Source organism: Pimephales promelas, chromosome 2, assembly GCF_988280905.1.
Source record: "Pimephales promelas chromosome 2, fPimPro1.hap1.1, whole genome shotgun sequence".
Lineage (NCBI taxonomy): Eukaryota > Metazoa > Chordata > Actinopteri > Cypriniformes > Leuciscidae > Pimephales > Pimephales promelas.
The window spans coordinates 195,001-210,968 of NC_142770.1; the positions used below are offsets into that span (position 1 = coordinate 195,001).

At 43.1% G+C, this 15,968-nt stretch overlaps 2 protein-coding genes across 2 annotated transcripts in view; both read right to left on the minus strand.

The window, feature by feature from the left end:
• Positions 1 to 2,324, minus strand: part of fbxo42 (F-box protein 42) — a 6,148-nt gene extending 3,824 nt beyond the window's left edge. Inside the window, exons 1-2 of the mRNA XM_039682521.2 lie at positions 2,169 to 2,324; positions 819 to 1,066 (exon numbers count right to left, since the gene is read on the minus strand). Coding sequence (XP_039538455.1) covers positions 819 to 1,050 — 232 coding nt within the window. The 5' untranslated portion in view covers positions 1,051 to 1,066; positions 2,169 to 2,324. The remainder of the gene's footprint in view (positions 1 to 818; positions 1,067 to 2,168) is intronic.
• A 714-nt stretch (positions 2,325 to 3,038) lies between these two features.
• atad3 (ATPase family AAA domain containing 3) lies at positions 3,039 to 12,357 on the minus strand. The gene is made up of 16 exons (XM_039682520.2): positions 11,558 to 12,357; positions 11,290 to 11,366; positions 8,888 to 8,989; positions 8,744 to 8,803; positions 8,494 to 8,563; positions 8,231 to 8,396; positions 7,046 to 7,115; positions 6,807 to 6,962; positions 6,603 to 6,659; positions 6,397 to 6,522; positions 5,746 to 5,870; positions 5,290 to 5,341; positions 4,786 to 4,856; positions 4,518 to 4,685; positions 4,337 to 4,445; positions 3,039 to 4,116 (listed from the first exon to the last, which is right to left on the minus strand). Exons 1-16 carry the CDS (start codon positions 11,943 to 11,945, stop codon positions 3,877 to 3,879), a joined length of 2,037 nt encoding a protein of 678 aa, XP_039538454.2. The 5' UTR covers positions 11,946 to 12,357; the 3' UTR covers positions 3,039 to 3,876.
• Between the last annotated feature and the right edge of the window lie 3,611 nt (positions 12,358 to 15,968).

Consider the following 15,968-nt stretch of genomic DNA (forward strand, 5'->3'; position numbering starts at 1 on the left):
GATGACAACTGAAACTAGTAAAAGCGATTGTAATAATTAAGAATAAAATAAAGGTAAAATAAAAAATATAACAACTAAACTGACAAACATTACGATAAATATAATGGTAACAATAAAAATAAATACAACAACTACAATACCTGTGACGGCAATATAACCATAACTATAATAGTAACTGCGATAATAACTGTACTGACAACTATAACAATATTGATATTTTTCTGCAGTTTTGTCGCCTGTCGCTTTAAACGCTCGAGCTCTTTAAAGCAGGATGGATTCTGATTGGCTGTCAATGTTTTGATGGTTCATCAGCTGGTAAACTCGTTCCTCTGTGCCGTTCTCGCTGCGTTCACAAACACGAATAGAGCATCAAATTCACATCTAGTTTTGAATCCAGTCCAGAGCGAAACTGTCGCGTGTAAAAAGCAAGCGTTTTGACTCGCGAATGAGGCGATTAGAATAATGTTTCATATAATCTAGATTAGATAAAGAAAAAAGCTTCAATAAAAAATTAATGTTAAACATAAAATAACATTATAAGCTGAAAAGCAGGCCTGTCGCCGTTTATCCCGTCACTTCACCACGTGACCTCAGCTAGCGGGCTCCTGATTGGTTAACACGGCGCGAACAGACGTCAAAGTTCAGATTTTCAATTTGGGATTTGCGTTAAATGCGTGTAACGCACCAGACGCTCAAACGCATCAAGAGGTGAACTCGCGTCTACCGCTTGTGAACTAAGAAATAATAACCAATTAATTATTAATCTATTCGTGTTTGGTGTGAACGCACACGATTATGGAATGGTGTGTCCGACTGACCTTTGATGAGGCGGTACCACTGTTTGCACACAAGCGCCGCCATCTTGTGCTCCTGATAGGGCGACAGGAACGAGAGGATGAACTCCAGCACCTCCTCCGGGAGCTCCCCCATGCTGTGAGTGCTGGCCCCGCCCCCTGGCGCCAGAGCTCCTCCCCCTGGCGCCAGAGCCCCGCCCTCCTCCGTGTCCATAGCAACCAGGCAGCCGTCTTCCCCATCTGAGCCGCGAGACATGACGCCGTCTGTACGTCTGCACACACACACACACACACATCTGAGGTCATGTGACCAGGAAACAAATTGCGCACTTCTGCACTATTCTACGTCGTTTAATAGTACAAATACTGCGTTTACACTGATGACTCTAAAAAGAAAAAGTGCACTTTAAGTACCCAGATGATGCGCTGATCTAACTGAATAACCCAAGCGTGAACGTTGGACACTTCATGCACTCGACTGCCGCAGCTTTAATTCCGTAGCGGAGGGGGAGGGGCTTAGAAGAGACTAAATAACCATACATAGTTCATACACTACACGGTTGAGTACAGTAAATAGTGCGTCATTTGGGACATAGTTACACACATCTTGAGGTCATGTGACCCAGACCAGGTACACAAACATCTGAGGTCATGTGACCCAGAAACAAACGAACAATGTAAAACGCTGGCGCTCAAGATGTGATGTAATTTATGCTATTCCGCAATCATCATTACTATCATCATACAATAAGTGGCACTCCATATGATTCATTCTGTGAAAACCGGTTTGAGATTGCGTTACCATGGAAACGGCAGTTTAAAATCTTACATTTTTAATGATATCAACTTCAAATTAGGTCAAACCGAAGGTTTTGACTTTCTAGCGTTTTTTAAGTCAAAATTATTTCATACAATTGTGTAAAATAAACCTGTTTGGTTCAGTAAACTTAGACTTCCATAACTTTTTGACACTTTCAGGGTTTTTTATCTATTCTTAAAGTGTCTTCTTTAAGACTTGAACTAATTCCCGTTCAGAGGGAGGTGACAGCAAACGGGTTCAGTTCAACTTCATGTCAAAGTCGTTCATAAGAAGAAAGTGGCTTTAAAACTGGACGCGTTCCCGCAGCACACCAGCTGAAGCTCCGTCAGTGAGCGTCGACGCCCGCGTTATCTCTCGATCAGACGCTCCTCATCTTCAGCACAGTGTTAAACCTCACACATGTCCTCGGGACCTGCCTCAGGAGTGTTTACTAGAGTAAAAGCAGGCTATTTGCTGCTGCTGCTTCATTAGCTGAGCGCTAACAGCCGGCTGATGCTCGTGTAACGCGGCTGATGACGCTGCGGGCGTCGCGAGGCTGACGCGCGAGGCTTTACCTGTGTGCGTGACGCTCGGTGTGTCTCTCGCCCGCGCGCTGCTTCTGTTTTTCTGCAGTTGTTTGTGTTTCTCTTTATCAGCTGCTCTCTTGAATCTCCTCACTCCAAACATCCGCCATCTTCCCTCCGCACGGGAGCGCGCACGCACACACGTCACGCGTCTCAGAGCGCGCGCGCGCGCACGGTGGGGTACGTTACGTTCGTGCGCGCACGCTCTTTCTCTGAAATAAGTACATAATTTATTTTTTAGATTATTTTATTTGTCTTAGGCTCGATTTTTAGCATTTGTAATAAATATTTGTGTGACATACTGTCAATTACAATTACACACGTCATAGTATGATAATAAAATTATCCAGTTTTTGTTTTAATTTTATTTTTTAAAGTTTTTTCTTTGCTCCCCTGGCTCCAAGTGTATGTTGTATTGTTTTGTTCTTTAAAACATAAAAAAAATAAAAAGTTTTCCTTTAGAAAATAATCTGCTAAATAAAAAAAGCTGTGCATTTTTACAAAAAAAAAGCATGATTTTATTTCGCATCTAGTCTTGAATACTCGACCGCTCGCAAAGAACGACTAACACTAGCAAAACGATCAACGTTTTTATTGTCATTTATATATGTTAAAACAGCGTTAGATTATGTCACTTCTCTAAGTTAGTGTGTAATGTCGCTGTTTGAGCGTTAACAACATCTGCAGAGTTACGACTCAAAGCAAAGGGAGAGATTTGCTTTTACAGAAATGTTTTTAAAGGACTACAACAAACGGCTACGAACTACATGAGCTTCCTCACGGCTGCATAAACTCATCAACTAACCATTCAGAAATGTCCTGTTTCTTCTCTCTCTCTCACACACACACACACACACAAACTCTGGGGCATCAGATATTTATTTTACATCCTTACATTATAAGACCCCTTTAAAAGTTGTATTTTCAGTTGAATGTGGGGAAACCACTAGAAACATTTGTTGTGTTGAGCTATTTCAGTTACTTTAGTTTGATTTATTCTTTGCAAACAGCTGAACGTCTGTAAATGTTGCATTACAACTGTAAGTTTGGAAAGTCTGAATCACTGTAGAGTCGGTTCGTTCTGAACGACACAATCTCATAGCTTTGGAACATTTGATTCATTTCAATGAATCAGTTCCTAAACTCGACTCTCAGTTCTTGATTCCTTCGGACAGTGTGTGTTAGTGAGTGTGTGGCTCAGTTCTTGGTTCATTAGGACAGTGTGTGTGTGTGTGTGTGTGTGGCTCAGTTCTTGTAAATAAACAGATTTTCACAAAGATTTAGATTTTAAATCCTCCCATGGTCTCTTTTTCTGTAGCACTTCTTCTAAGTCAGTTATATAACTTTAATTACATTCAATATACTACAACAAAATATGCGTATATTCATATTGTTGGTCAACTTTATGCATTTGCAGATGTCACTTTCATTACATTCAAGGTAAACATGTTTGAGTCAGTCCGTGTTTGACTCGAGCAAAAACATGGTTCAGACGTAAGAAACGAGAGTTGCTTTACTGTCACACACACACACACACACGAGCCGTCTCGATCATCACAGTTCATCAGCCACACACACACGCACGCACGCACACACACACACACACACACACACACACACACACACACACACACACACACACACGAGATACTGCGGTTCATCATCACTTCTAACACATGAGCGCCGCGCTAAACCGTCGTTAAACTGGAGTCCCGTCAGGTTTGCTCTGCTCTGATGTCACTTCCTGCCGGGGGCTGAGCACTTCCTGTGCCGTGAGCGTGAAGCCCGTCCGCGAGCCTTTAGCGGGTGTTTCCGGCGCCAGCGCTCCTTCTCCATGAAGCCAGTCCATCTTCTGCTGGTGCTGTCGGACCGCCTCGTCCACACGGGCGTCGATCATGGCCTCCGTCAGGACCCCGTCCTCAGACGCGTACGCCGCCGCCTACACACACACACACACACACACACACACACATGAGCCTCTGCCGGACATTCAACTGCTACTTAAAGGGATAGTTCACCCAAATATGCAGTTTGTGAGTTGTGTGTGTGTAGTTTGTGAGTTGTGTGTGTGTAGTTTGTGAGTTGTGTGTGTGTGTAGTTTGTGAGTTGTGTGTGTGTAGTTTGTGAGTTGTGTGTGTGTAGCTGAGCGAAGGACAGACCTGCCAGGCCACGCCCAGTTTAGAGATCTCTCGTCCAGACATGCCGTCCACACGCTTGGCGATCTCCGAACACTTCAGCCCGTAATCGAACTGAGCCAGCTTCAGCCGCCTAAACACAATCATCAATCAATCAATCAATCAATCAATCAATCATATCGTTGTGTGTGTGTGTGTGTCTTACTGGCGTCCTCCAGTGGCCGGCTCCAGCACGTATCGGTCGAAGTACAGCCGCACGAGTCTCTCCCGCTCGTCGGGTCCCGGCAGCTTGAAGTTCACGATCTCGTCGATTCGGTCGTTTATGGCCCAGTCGAACTGCTCAGGCTGATTACTGGCCAACACCAGCATGAACCTGCACACACACACACACACACACACGATAAACACACCAGCGAGACACAGACAACAGAGTGTGTCGGAGATAGAGATAGAGTGTGTGTGTGTGTGTTTACTTGTTGCTCTGTTCTCCGGTGCGGTACAGGAATGCATTTAGAGTCGCTCGCAGATCCTCGCTGATCTTCTCCTGAAACACACACACACACACACACACACACACACACACACACACACACACACACACACACGTCAGCAAAGAGGGGGGCATCTTTTAAATGACTGATCGCGAGAGGGAAAAATTACGTTTAAAACTGTCGTGTGTGTGTGTGTGTGTGTGTGGTGACGCTGTATTCTGCTAGTTAAACATGTATCGTGCAGTAATATGGCTCTGAGCGCGTGGCGTGTCGGTTAGCGCCGCATCACAGAGAGCGTTACTCAGTCATGAAGGGCAGCATTAGCGATATAGACCAACAGCACTTCAACAGCAGACTGTGAACATGTGTTTCTGCTGTACAGTTGGGCAGTTTAACATGCGGCTCTATGGGAGTGAGTCTCTCCTGCAGCACCTCTAGTGGCCAGAGGAAGAACTGCAGGATAACACACTCAGGAGAGAGACTCACCGTGGACCTCTTGCGCAGGAATGCGTCGGCTTCATCCACAAACAGCAGCAGCCTGAAACACACCAGTTCAACACACACCAGTTCAGTTCAACACACATTTATATGTATGAAATATATAGATAAACTTGCCTTGCCTATTGTAAATGTAAAAAAAATGAAAAATTGTTAGTTATTTAATTTATATAAAATATTATATATGCTGACAAAAAATGTGTCAACGTATCTTATATAAATATTTCTCATGTTATATAAGCTGATATATAGTACATGAACTAAAAACTAAATATCAATATAGAACAAATAATTGTAATTATATATATTTATTTATTTTACACACACATATAAAATAAAATAGAGTGTTTTACAGAACTATATATTAAAAAGAAATTGGAATAACACACACTGCTTCTTTTGTGTTTGGCATGTATCAAGTGTGTGTAGGTGTGTGTGTCTGACCCGCGGCGGCTGGTTCCGGCCCAGTCGAACACCTTGTGCATCGCCGTCACTCCGTCACGCCCCATCGGGGCCACGTCGCCCCCCGTCATGATGGCATAATCCATCCCAGAATGCATCGCCAGCTTCTGCTCACAGCCAATCAAGTGGTTACTAAGGCAATTTCTAGTGGATGGTTACTATGCAGTTGCTAGGGTGTTGTGGCTGGTTGCTATGCAGTTGCTAGGGTGTTGTGGCTGGTTACTATGCAGTTGCTAGGGTGTTGTGGCTGGTTGCTAAGCAGTTGCTAGGGCGTTGTGGCTGGTTGCTATGCAGTTGCTAGGGTGTTGTGGCTGGTTGCTATGCAGTTGCTAGGGTGTTGTGGCTGGTTACTATGCAGTTGCTAGGGTGTTGTGGCTGGTTACTATGCAGTTGCTAGGGTGTTGTGGCTGGTTGCTAAGCAGTTGCTAGGGTGTTGTAGCTGGTTACTATGCAGATGCTAGGGTGTTGTGGATGGTTGCAATGCAGTTGCTAGGGTGTTCTAAGTGATTGCTAAGATGTTGCTAAGTGGTTAAAATTGTGTTGTGGATGGTTGTTATGTGGTTGCTAAGTGGTTACTGAGGGATATTTCTTAGACGGGCTCTGACTTGACGACGGCACACGCGTGTGCGTTACCTTAGCGAAGAGCGTCTTCCCGGTGCCCGGCGGGCCGTACATGAGGATGTTGCGGTACAGGCCGCGGTTCTGCCGCGTGTTCCTGGTGGCGATGGCGATGTCACGCACACGCTCCTCCAGAGACGGCTGCAAAGACAGGAAGTGACATGCGTTTCTCAGCACGCACATGCTCGCTAACAGGAAGTGAATGATGCGCAAACACTCACGCTAAGCACGACTCCCTCCAGCGCGTCCTGTGCTTTACTCTTCAAACGCTTCGCCATCTGAAACACACAGGCCATTGTTTAGGGGGTGTGTGTGTGTGTGTGTGTTCTTTTTTCAGAGTGTATGTGTTTGTGTGTGTCAGTTTTTAGTCAGCACCGGCTCACACCTCACTTCCTGTCTGCGCAGGAAGTACACATCAGTCGTACCTTGATGGGGTGTTTGAGGGCTTCCGCCACCGTGATCCGAGAGGTTTCCCGAACTAGCGAAGGTTTTCCTAGCCTAGCCTCGATGTAGCGTCCCGCCACAGCTGTCGCGTTACGCGCCGAGTAAACGCCCACCGCTAGCAGCGTCAGTCCTGCCACCTACAGGAGTGGATGAGCGTGAGACACGAGCGACACCGAGACGTGCTAGCGCTCACAGACGCCAGAGATGAGCTAGCGCTTACCGTAGCCGTGACTTTATCCCAGTCGGATACGAACGTGCGGAAACCTTCCCCGAATACAGCGCCCGCCGTCCTGAAGCACACGAACACAACAGCCAAAATGAAGCCGGCGGTCATGTGACCATTAGCATCTGAGCATATACAGTTATCAATCTAAAGTAATAATGTCAAGAGTCGTGTAAGGGAAATTTTAAACTGAATATTAAGCTAACCATTTTTTGACATTTGACCTCATTTAAACAGCTGAGTATCTGAGACAATGTACTAAGGCATTCTGTACTTCAGATGAATGTGTGTGTGTGTGTGTGTCAAACACCTGATTGTGTGTATAAATAACAAATATGAGAAATGGAACCAGACAGATGACTAAGTTCGAACCTGACATCTATGAAGTAATCATTTAAAGAAAGTCTCCTCTACCTAGTAACAGAAGAACCAATCATATTATCTTTCATTGCATCTTATTTTTTATGTATCTTTTCTTTTTGAACATATGCTTGTGTGTTTTATAAGCATAGATGTTTTCTTGTTTTAGACAGAGATGATTTATACAATAGATGTGCATTTTCAGTAAATGTTGTGTCGGGGAAATTGCAAATAGGACAGCCAGGCCAGGTCAAAAGGACATAAGATTCTGCCCGGTGACAATAACTAACTTAGACAAAGAGCGAGAAATGTGTGATTAAGGGGAATTGAAACTGTGTACGAAGAGGAGGGGGGACATCTTGGAGGGTGATATTTTGTATATAAACTCTGTAAAATGGGAAGCTCTTTGCCCTTCTCATATCAGACCCTGTCTGTGTGGGAACTGCCTTTCTTGCAAGAAATAAACATGTGTACTTATGACTTTCGAGATCTTCATTGTACTTTAATTATTTTTAAGATCTAGGTACAAAAATTTCCATAACAGTCGTTAAAGTAAAACATCTTGTTTGGGCCTCTCGGGTCATCTTTTGGGGGTTAATATTTCAGTGTTTGTGTAGTTTTGTGTTACCCTGATCCGGGGTCAGACGTAGCAACCCAGTGTATTATAAAGAGCATTGTGAGAGGATTAGAGGATTTCAGTTCATCCCTGTTTGCAGAACGATAATAAGATAGAGCCAGCGCTACAGTTAAAACTACACTAATGAACCCAACATGTGACCCGTCCTACATTGACCCAGGCCTTGGGTTGTTTTAGGAGTGTACCGTATGGACTCGAGGACGGTCTGTCTGTGCTCGGCCGCCTTCAGCCGGATCTGCTCGCGGATGATGTCAGCGTTCTCCCGCTCCACGCGCGCGCGGGCTTTAGACTCCGCCTCCACACGCAGCATCTCGTTCTTGTGCCGCAGGTCCATCTCGTGCTCGATGGTGGCTGCAGGAACACACACACACACACACACACACACACACTGTTACGAAGGCAGCGCTGATGTGTAGAGAAGAGCAGGAGTGAGTCGTGTGGGCGTCACCTCTCCTCATGGCTTCCTGTTTCTGCACAGACTCTTCCTGTTTGCGCAGGTTCTCGTCGTTCAGGATTTGCTGTGGAAGAGCAGAACGAGCCGTTAGTCGCGTTTACTTGTGTAGCGCTCTTCCAACATTACAGAGATCTGTTATCAGAGACGCAGTATTTCAGAAACGCACATGTAATAATTGTGTGGATCAAGAGTGTGAGTGAATCTGTGGAAACACACACACACACACACACACACACACACTCACCTGCTGTCGGAGCTGGTCGTCGTACCGCTGCCGGGCCAGTTTATCTTGATACTGAGCTCTCTGTGAATGAACACGTCATGACATCATCATCATCATCATCATGACATCACCACGGTCATGACATCATCACGTGTGAGGTCTCACCGCCTGGTGTTGTTTGGTCTCCTCGTTCAGAGTCTTCCTCCGCTCTTCTCCCTGAATGCGGATCTGCTCGCCCTTCAGCTGCTCCAGCGCCGCCTCGTACTCCTGAACAACATCATCATCATCATCATCATCATCATCATCAGTGTGTAGAGCAGGGGTTTCTATCACTCTATTGGCTGCAGTTGCGTTGCACAGTTAACCAGCGTTAGATAGAAATCGCTTATTGCTTAGAGCGACTTAGAGTTCGATAAATCTGTCAGTATTGTGTTTCATTATGTGCGTGCGAGCGGCTTCGGTTGGTCTGCATTATTAAGGCCTGTTTACACCGGGACGAATTTCGCGCGCGATATTCGTCGACATTTAACGCCTCGTGACTAAACAATGGGCACTAAAATTTAAAAAAAAAATTTTTAAAAACGCCTCGGGTTCGTTTTTTTGGTTTGACGCGCCGCGTCAACACCTATCCGACCAACGAGATCGGCGGGTTTGCTCACGTGTCTGGTACTACAGTAAAACACAACTTGGGGGCGCTCAAACACAAAACGGTCTTGCCGAGCACACATACGGCGAAGAAGAAATAAGATACCTGTGGGCAAGATGATGAGCTGCTGGTCTCGGAGCATAAAGAGCTGTATGATAATATTTATATTAGTATTTCTGTAATAATAGTATAGTATAGGGTGACCAACAGTCCTGTTTTCCCGGGACATGTGTAAAACGGTCACTTTGTGCTTTACAGAAATCTGAGTTGAGATGAGAACTGCGTAGTGTCAGTTAGATTTTGACAAGTGAGGAGAACCGCTCTGCCGACTCTTTGTATTCTTTATTTTATTTTTCTATTGTGACCAGTGTTTGTTTGTGTTTTTCTCTCGCTCGATCCCCGTGTATGAGGAGGACGAGTGTGACGTTTGAGTGGTTTTATTAAACGCGGGGAAATACGACAACTCTCGTCTCTCGTGCATCTGTTCATCCGACAACGGCTATGTTTTTATCTCTGGGCAACATCTCAAATTTGCGTTACACGTGTCCTGTTTCCACGTCCTGTCCTGACTGTTTTTAAGTGATGAAAATGTCCTGGTTTTCAAACAAAAACTGCTGGGAAAGATCAGCTCTACAGCAAAATATAGATGGACAAACAAGGTGGACGAGGAAGAAAAACGGGATGAAAACTAAAGATATAAATAGATTTTGTTAGTTCGTTTTTGTAAGTTTGTGAGAGATATTTTTTGTTACATTTGGAGGTATTTCTTTTAGTTAGCCTATTTATTATTTATATATTTATTTTTCTAATACAGAAGACATTATTTCTATCATTATTTCATTCGTTTTTTCTATCTGTCATAATAAAACATTGACACATGAATATGATCACCCTATTATAGTATTCTATTATTATTTCTGTTTTACATTAAGCGCCATCTAGTGTCAGGGAATGAATGTGCATGTTCACTCGGCTCATCGTCCGCGAAAAACGCTTGGGTGTGAACACAAAAAACGCGTTGAAAAAAACGCGCGCTGATATTCGTCCCGGTGTGTGCGGCGGCTGTTTTGTGTTCCCTCGCATTTTGATATACCAACGCATAAGCAAATTATATATCGCCAGAGAGACGGAGTGTGTGTCTGAGCGTAAGTGTGTATCTGACGCAGACAAACATGGGTGTCTCTGGCGAAACCTTTGATATGGAGCGTTCTGTGAACGGATTGGCACATTTTAAATGTCGCTCGATTGCACGAATTTGATCGTGGGAAGCCAAACTCGTGATTGTGATTAAAATTTGATTAATTGTGCAGCCCTAATTGGCAGGCAATGTTTTTAATTGTAATTATTATTTTTTTATTTAACCATTTAATCATAGTTATCGTTATAGTTGGGTTGCGAACTTCACTACCAGAGCGATTATTAAAACGTTATCATTGTCATCACTATAGTTACGGGTATATACAGATAAAACATGCCTTTAGGTCGTTTATTTACACGACAATACCTTTATTGTATCTGTGTAAGCTACAAAAACGCTCTTCTGTGAACGCGGTGGCGTCATGCGTTACGTGCTCAGTCTACAGGCGCTAGTGTTTACAAGGACATCGCCATCTCCTGGCCTGGCGGCAGAACAGCGCTGCCTCGAGTTTACTGCTATGGGCGTGGCTTTGTAGGAGGACGTCTGGACAGTCCATCAGACAGCTTTCCGCCTTCCCATGATGCCTTGCAGCTGTGTTATGGGAATAAAGCGGAGTGCGGCGCGACAGAAGCATCACACGGACAAGTGGATCCGTATAGTAATTTTGCCAATGTCGTCATCTGTATGTGAACAGCGCTTTTCATTTTTGTTGCATCATGTCAACATCTAGAAGTGGAGTGTGTGTTAAACTCCATCATCGGGGTGAGCGAACACCTCCAGTACCTTCACTTTGCTCTGATGCTCCATCTGGACGGTTTGCTCCTGCATGCGCGCGAGATCCAGGGCTTCTTTGGCATGGCCTGCGGTCACAGGGGTCACACATTAACCACATCACTCTAACACACTCAGTAGGTCGTTCATCTGGCGTGACCTTTGACCTAGTGTCCTTCATATCCTCATGACATCTCAACACCGCAGTTATTATAATGAATGAATGAATAAATGAATGAAGCGCGTCGCGTCATAAACGCGGCTCGGTTCTGGTACTCACGGGACCGGTCCAGGTCTTTTGCCGCCTGCGCCGCGCGCTCCAGCCCCGTCGGGTCGAAGTTGCTCCATTTGTCCTTGGGTTTATCCCCCGAACCGGAACCGGAGCCCCCGGGAGGAGGAGGGGGAGCGGGCGGAACCGGGCCCTCCGGCGGACCGACACTCTGGCCTTTATTGAGCCCGAACAGCCACGACATGTTCCGCTGACAGATACTGAACCACCGGGCACACTTACACACGAGTATCACGCCGCGCTCTACGCATGCGCAGCCGCTCCGCGCTGATTGGCGGACGCACACGTCCTTCAGAAGGTCAGAGAGGAAGCCACGCCTCCCCCACGGCGTACGGCGGCCGAGATGCCCCTGCGCGAGTCTTGCGTCAGTGCTCGTCATCACGCGTTTAATAACACAGAGAGAAACATTACAATCTACCCATTAAAGACTCTTTTTCTAAGGTTTCGCACTGATGTAGATGTTACATGTGATTTCTGTGGGACGGAGAAAGAAAATGTTGTCCACCTATTTTTTAATTGCATTTATAGCAAAATGTTTTGGGTGGATATGGAATGTTTTCTTTGTAAAGGAATGAATTTTTTCTTTTCTGAAAAAGATGTCTTTTTTTATTTTAATAGACAAAGTTTACCTCCAAATGTGGCCTTTGTCGTTAACCTCTGTTTGATTATGGGGAAATATCATATACACAAACAAAAATGGGCTAAAGGGAAACCAATTTTTTTTTTTTTAATTCAGATAGAAATGAAAAATTATTGTGAGTTACTTCTTGGGTTAAAAAACAGTAAAGCAAAACGTATGAGGTCTTTATGTGAAGTTTTATGTTATTTACTTCATGATCTCATACCTGTCTCTTTTTTTGTTTGTTTATTTATTGTATTATTATTTTAATTTGTGTTGTATTCTTTTTTCTATTTACTGTAATGTATAAATATTTCAATAAAAACAAAAAACAAACAAACATTACAATCTAATAATCTGCGACTTTGGAAAGATGTTTGCTGGTTTATCTCAAGCAATATCTTGCAGATTTTCTCAATGAATCCCAAAACTGTTATTTTTCTGAAGCGGATTCAAATGCCTATTTTATAAATCTGTAGAATATAGATTTTAGATATTTAGTGGGGGAAACGCCGCTCTTAAGGAAAATGTGACATCACTGTGAAACAAAACATAAATGTGACTATATTACCATCCCAGTTTTGAGTGAGTATGGCAGGAGTTATTTACCAAATATTAAAATTGCTCAACCTTCATAATTATTTATTTTTTTGACTGAAAATATTTTTGTACAAAGGGGGCGTTTTGGCCCAGCGGTGGGCCAAAACCAGTTACCAACCAGTTTGCTTCATAGATCAACAGCAAAATGAACATAGTTTTTAATCTCTAAAAGTAAAAGGCAAGCAATGCAACAACATGTGTATATATACCTATTCATATTTATTTCAGGAATGTACAAAATAGCCAAATTTCTAACATTTTAATATTTTGGTTTTCTACACTAGGCCTATATGGGATTGATAATTGATGTAGTATTTGTTCACCACTATCATCAAGAAAAACAGGAAACCCTAAACAAATATTAAACATAAATTAGTGAAATATATTCCAAAAATGCATTAAAAGTCACTATGTTTTATTATTGGGTCACCTAACCACCTCACATCATTGCATCCACCAAGCTAGCTAGATAATGCTCACTTGGGGTAATTTTTTCATGTTTTGTTCAAATATCTTGATTTTACCGTCTTATACTGCATTAAAGTGAAAAATATAGACTTTGATGAACAGAAATATGTCACTATAGTAATTACGATAAAGAGAAACTATGCCCCTTGGGGGGCGTTTTACCCCACAAGCTATGTCTGTTTAAAAAATATAATTATATTCCCAATAAATAACATATGCTCTCAAACTACAGACTTCCCCATTGATCTATCATATATCACTGCGAACAATATTCTATTAAACACTTGTTTACTAATATCTGAAAATTATAGCACTTTCCATGTAATCCTCTTGTCTTCAAATACGTCGCTGGGGTCAGCTTCTCCATGGACATTTCTATATCCCCGTTGTCAGCGTAGAGCATAGCCATAGTAAATATGTATCTTGATTCTTTGTAGTGGTTATTTTGGGAAAAACGGGTGGGGGCGTTTTCCCACAATCTACCCTACGTTTTCAAATTATAAACCCTTTTTTGTTTTTGTAAGATTTTTTCCATCCTCTCTTAACCCAAAAGCATTCAGAACATTTATATTACTTTTAATTGAAGTAATGCCCACTTTCTTCCTTTTTTTTGTTTATTTTACGGTCTAGTTCTGTCTTGTGCTATGGTGTTGGTGAAGTGTTTTCTTTTATTTATATTTTTTGTTATTCTTAATGGTTGTGTTGTAATTTTGTTGTTTTACACTGTAAGCTGGATGTTCAAATAAAGCATTAAAAAATGATCTATAGAAGTTTTGTGTTAATATAACAAAATTAAGGAAGTGTCTTACAAAATATTTCACAGAATTGATCCTGCTAAGCATGTTTTGGAAAGATTTACGCTTAATATTTCGAATTTTGTGCACTAGATAAAAGAAATGATTTTGCATTTGGTTTTTTCACTGTATTATAGTACTTTGAAAATATTTAGAAACATTTACGAGCAGAAAACTGAAGTGTATGTGTTATATCCCTACCCCTGTTTTTCTTAATTTCTTATTTCAGTTGAGAATCGTAGGATTGGCTCCGCCCTGGAGGGTGTGTTTGCCCAATGAGGATCAGCTGCACCTGTGGCAACCTATTTAAGGAGCTTCTGGATTTTCCCCAGTCTCTCTCATTTTTGTTTTGTAACTTTGTTTGAAGAGTGGGTCCTTGAGTTTGTGTTCTCATTTGATTTCCACAAACCTCATTTCCAACCGTTTATTGATTTGATGTTGTGTTGATATTTATAATTAGTATTTTATATTTTGACCCTAGACACTATTTGTTTAATTTTAAATAAAATTATATTTTCTATTTTGAAACACAGTTTGTGTTCTGTCCTCTTTATGTTATGACTTTGAGCCGGGTCGTAACATAAATTGGGGGCTCGTCCGGGCTCCCTAAAACTGTTCGGTCCGATCAAGGATCCGATTTTATGTCCAAGATTTGTTAAGCAGGTACTGGATCAGTTGGGCGTCTCACATTTCCATAGTGCTTACCACCCAGAGTCCCAAGGAGCCCTTGAGAGGTTTCATCAAACCTTGAAAGCCATGTTCAGACCCGATTCTCTGGGGTTTAGTCCTGCTCAGTTGGTCTTTGGCCATAATGTCCGTGGACCTTTGAAATTGTTGAAGAAGAAATGGCAGTGCATCCGATTCTTCAAATCTACTGGACTATGTTAGTCGTTTTCGCCTGTGAAACTGCTCGTACTAATCTTGCTGGCTCACAGAATAAGATGAAGGCCTGGTATGACAGCGAAGTTTTTCAGTGGGTGATCAGGTGTTGGCTTTGCTTCCTGTCCATGGTTCTTCATTACAGGCACGGTTTTCAGGGCCTTACACAGTTGAACGCAAGGTTGGTGATCTCGATTATGTATGTAACGTAGTCGTTTGTGTCATATTAATATGTTGAAGGCGTACCTGGTTAGAGCAGGTTGGAGCTCAGTTGGTCTAACCAACAATGTGGCAGTATTACCGTGTGCTCCGGTCCTTTCAGAGGAACTGGGTGAACCCTCGATTGAATAATTCTGCGATTCTTTTTAATCTTGAGGCTCATCTTTCTCATTTGCTTCAGATGGAAAGGTCGACTCTGGTAGAGCTGATTAGCTCCTATGTTCCTTTGTTTCCAGATGTACCGAACCAAACTAATCTAGTGGTGCATGATCTTGACGTTTCAGGTGCTGCTTTGATTTTGGCCATCCAACATTTTGAGGTTTATTTGGGCAGCGGCAGTCCGATTAAGGTGATGACTGATCACAATCCCTTAGTGTTTTTACAGCGTAGTAGCACCACCAACCAACGCTTGATGAGAAGGAGTTTGTTTCTGCAGTCCTATCCTTTACATACATGGCTAAATACCGGTTGCATACGCTAAGAATTTGTCAAAAGTTAAAGGTGCTCTATGTAACTTTTTTTTATAAAAATAATCCTTTTTTTATTGCCTGTGTTTGAAGGGGTTGTAATCACACATTGCAACGATCCACTTTTCGTGTTCTGCTATAACCTCTGAAGGCCAATATTCATATTTACATGCGAGGTCTCCGGGTCGGATTCCCTGCGGATGTGACGTACATGCGCGCTCCCGAGCCTATGCGACTACCCCGTGCTGTCTGTGGACTAACCGCACTTGAGCTGACGACATGGATAACCCAAGGGGGTAATCCATCCACCGGAAGTTGAAGCCTCGCGGGAGCCGCCATCTTGTAGCAGAACTTCA

What these genes read in the sequence shown, in the direction of transcription:
- atad3 (XM_039682520.2), bottom strand. Translation starts at nt 11,945, where the DNA reads ATGACGAGCACTGACGCAAGACTCGCGCAGGGGCATCTCGGCCGCCGT. An exon ending in AGCATCAGAGCAAAGTGAAG is followed by an intron (nt 8,990 to 11,289) that starts GTACTGGAGGTG and finishes GATGTTGTTCAG; the next exon opens with GAGTACGAGGCGGCGCTGGA. An exon ending in GCCGGAACCAGCCGCCGCGG is followed by an intron (nt 5,342 to 5,745) that starts GTCAGACACACA and finishes GGTGTGTTTCAG; the next exon opens with GCTGCTGCTGTTTGTGGATG.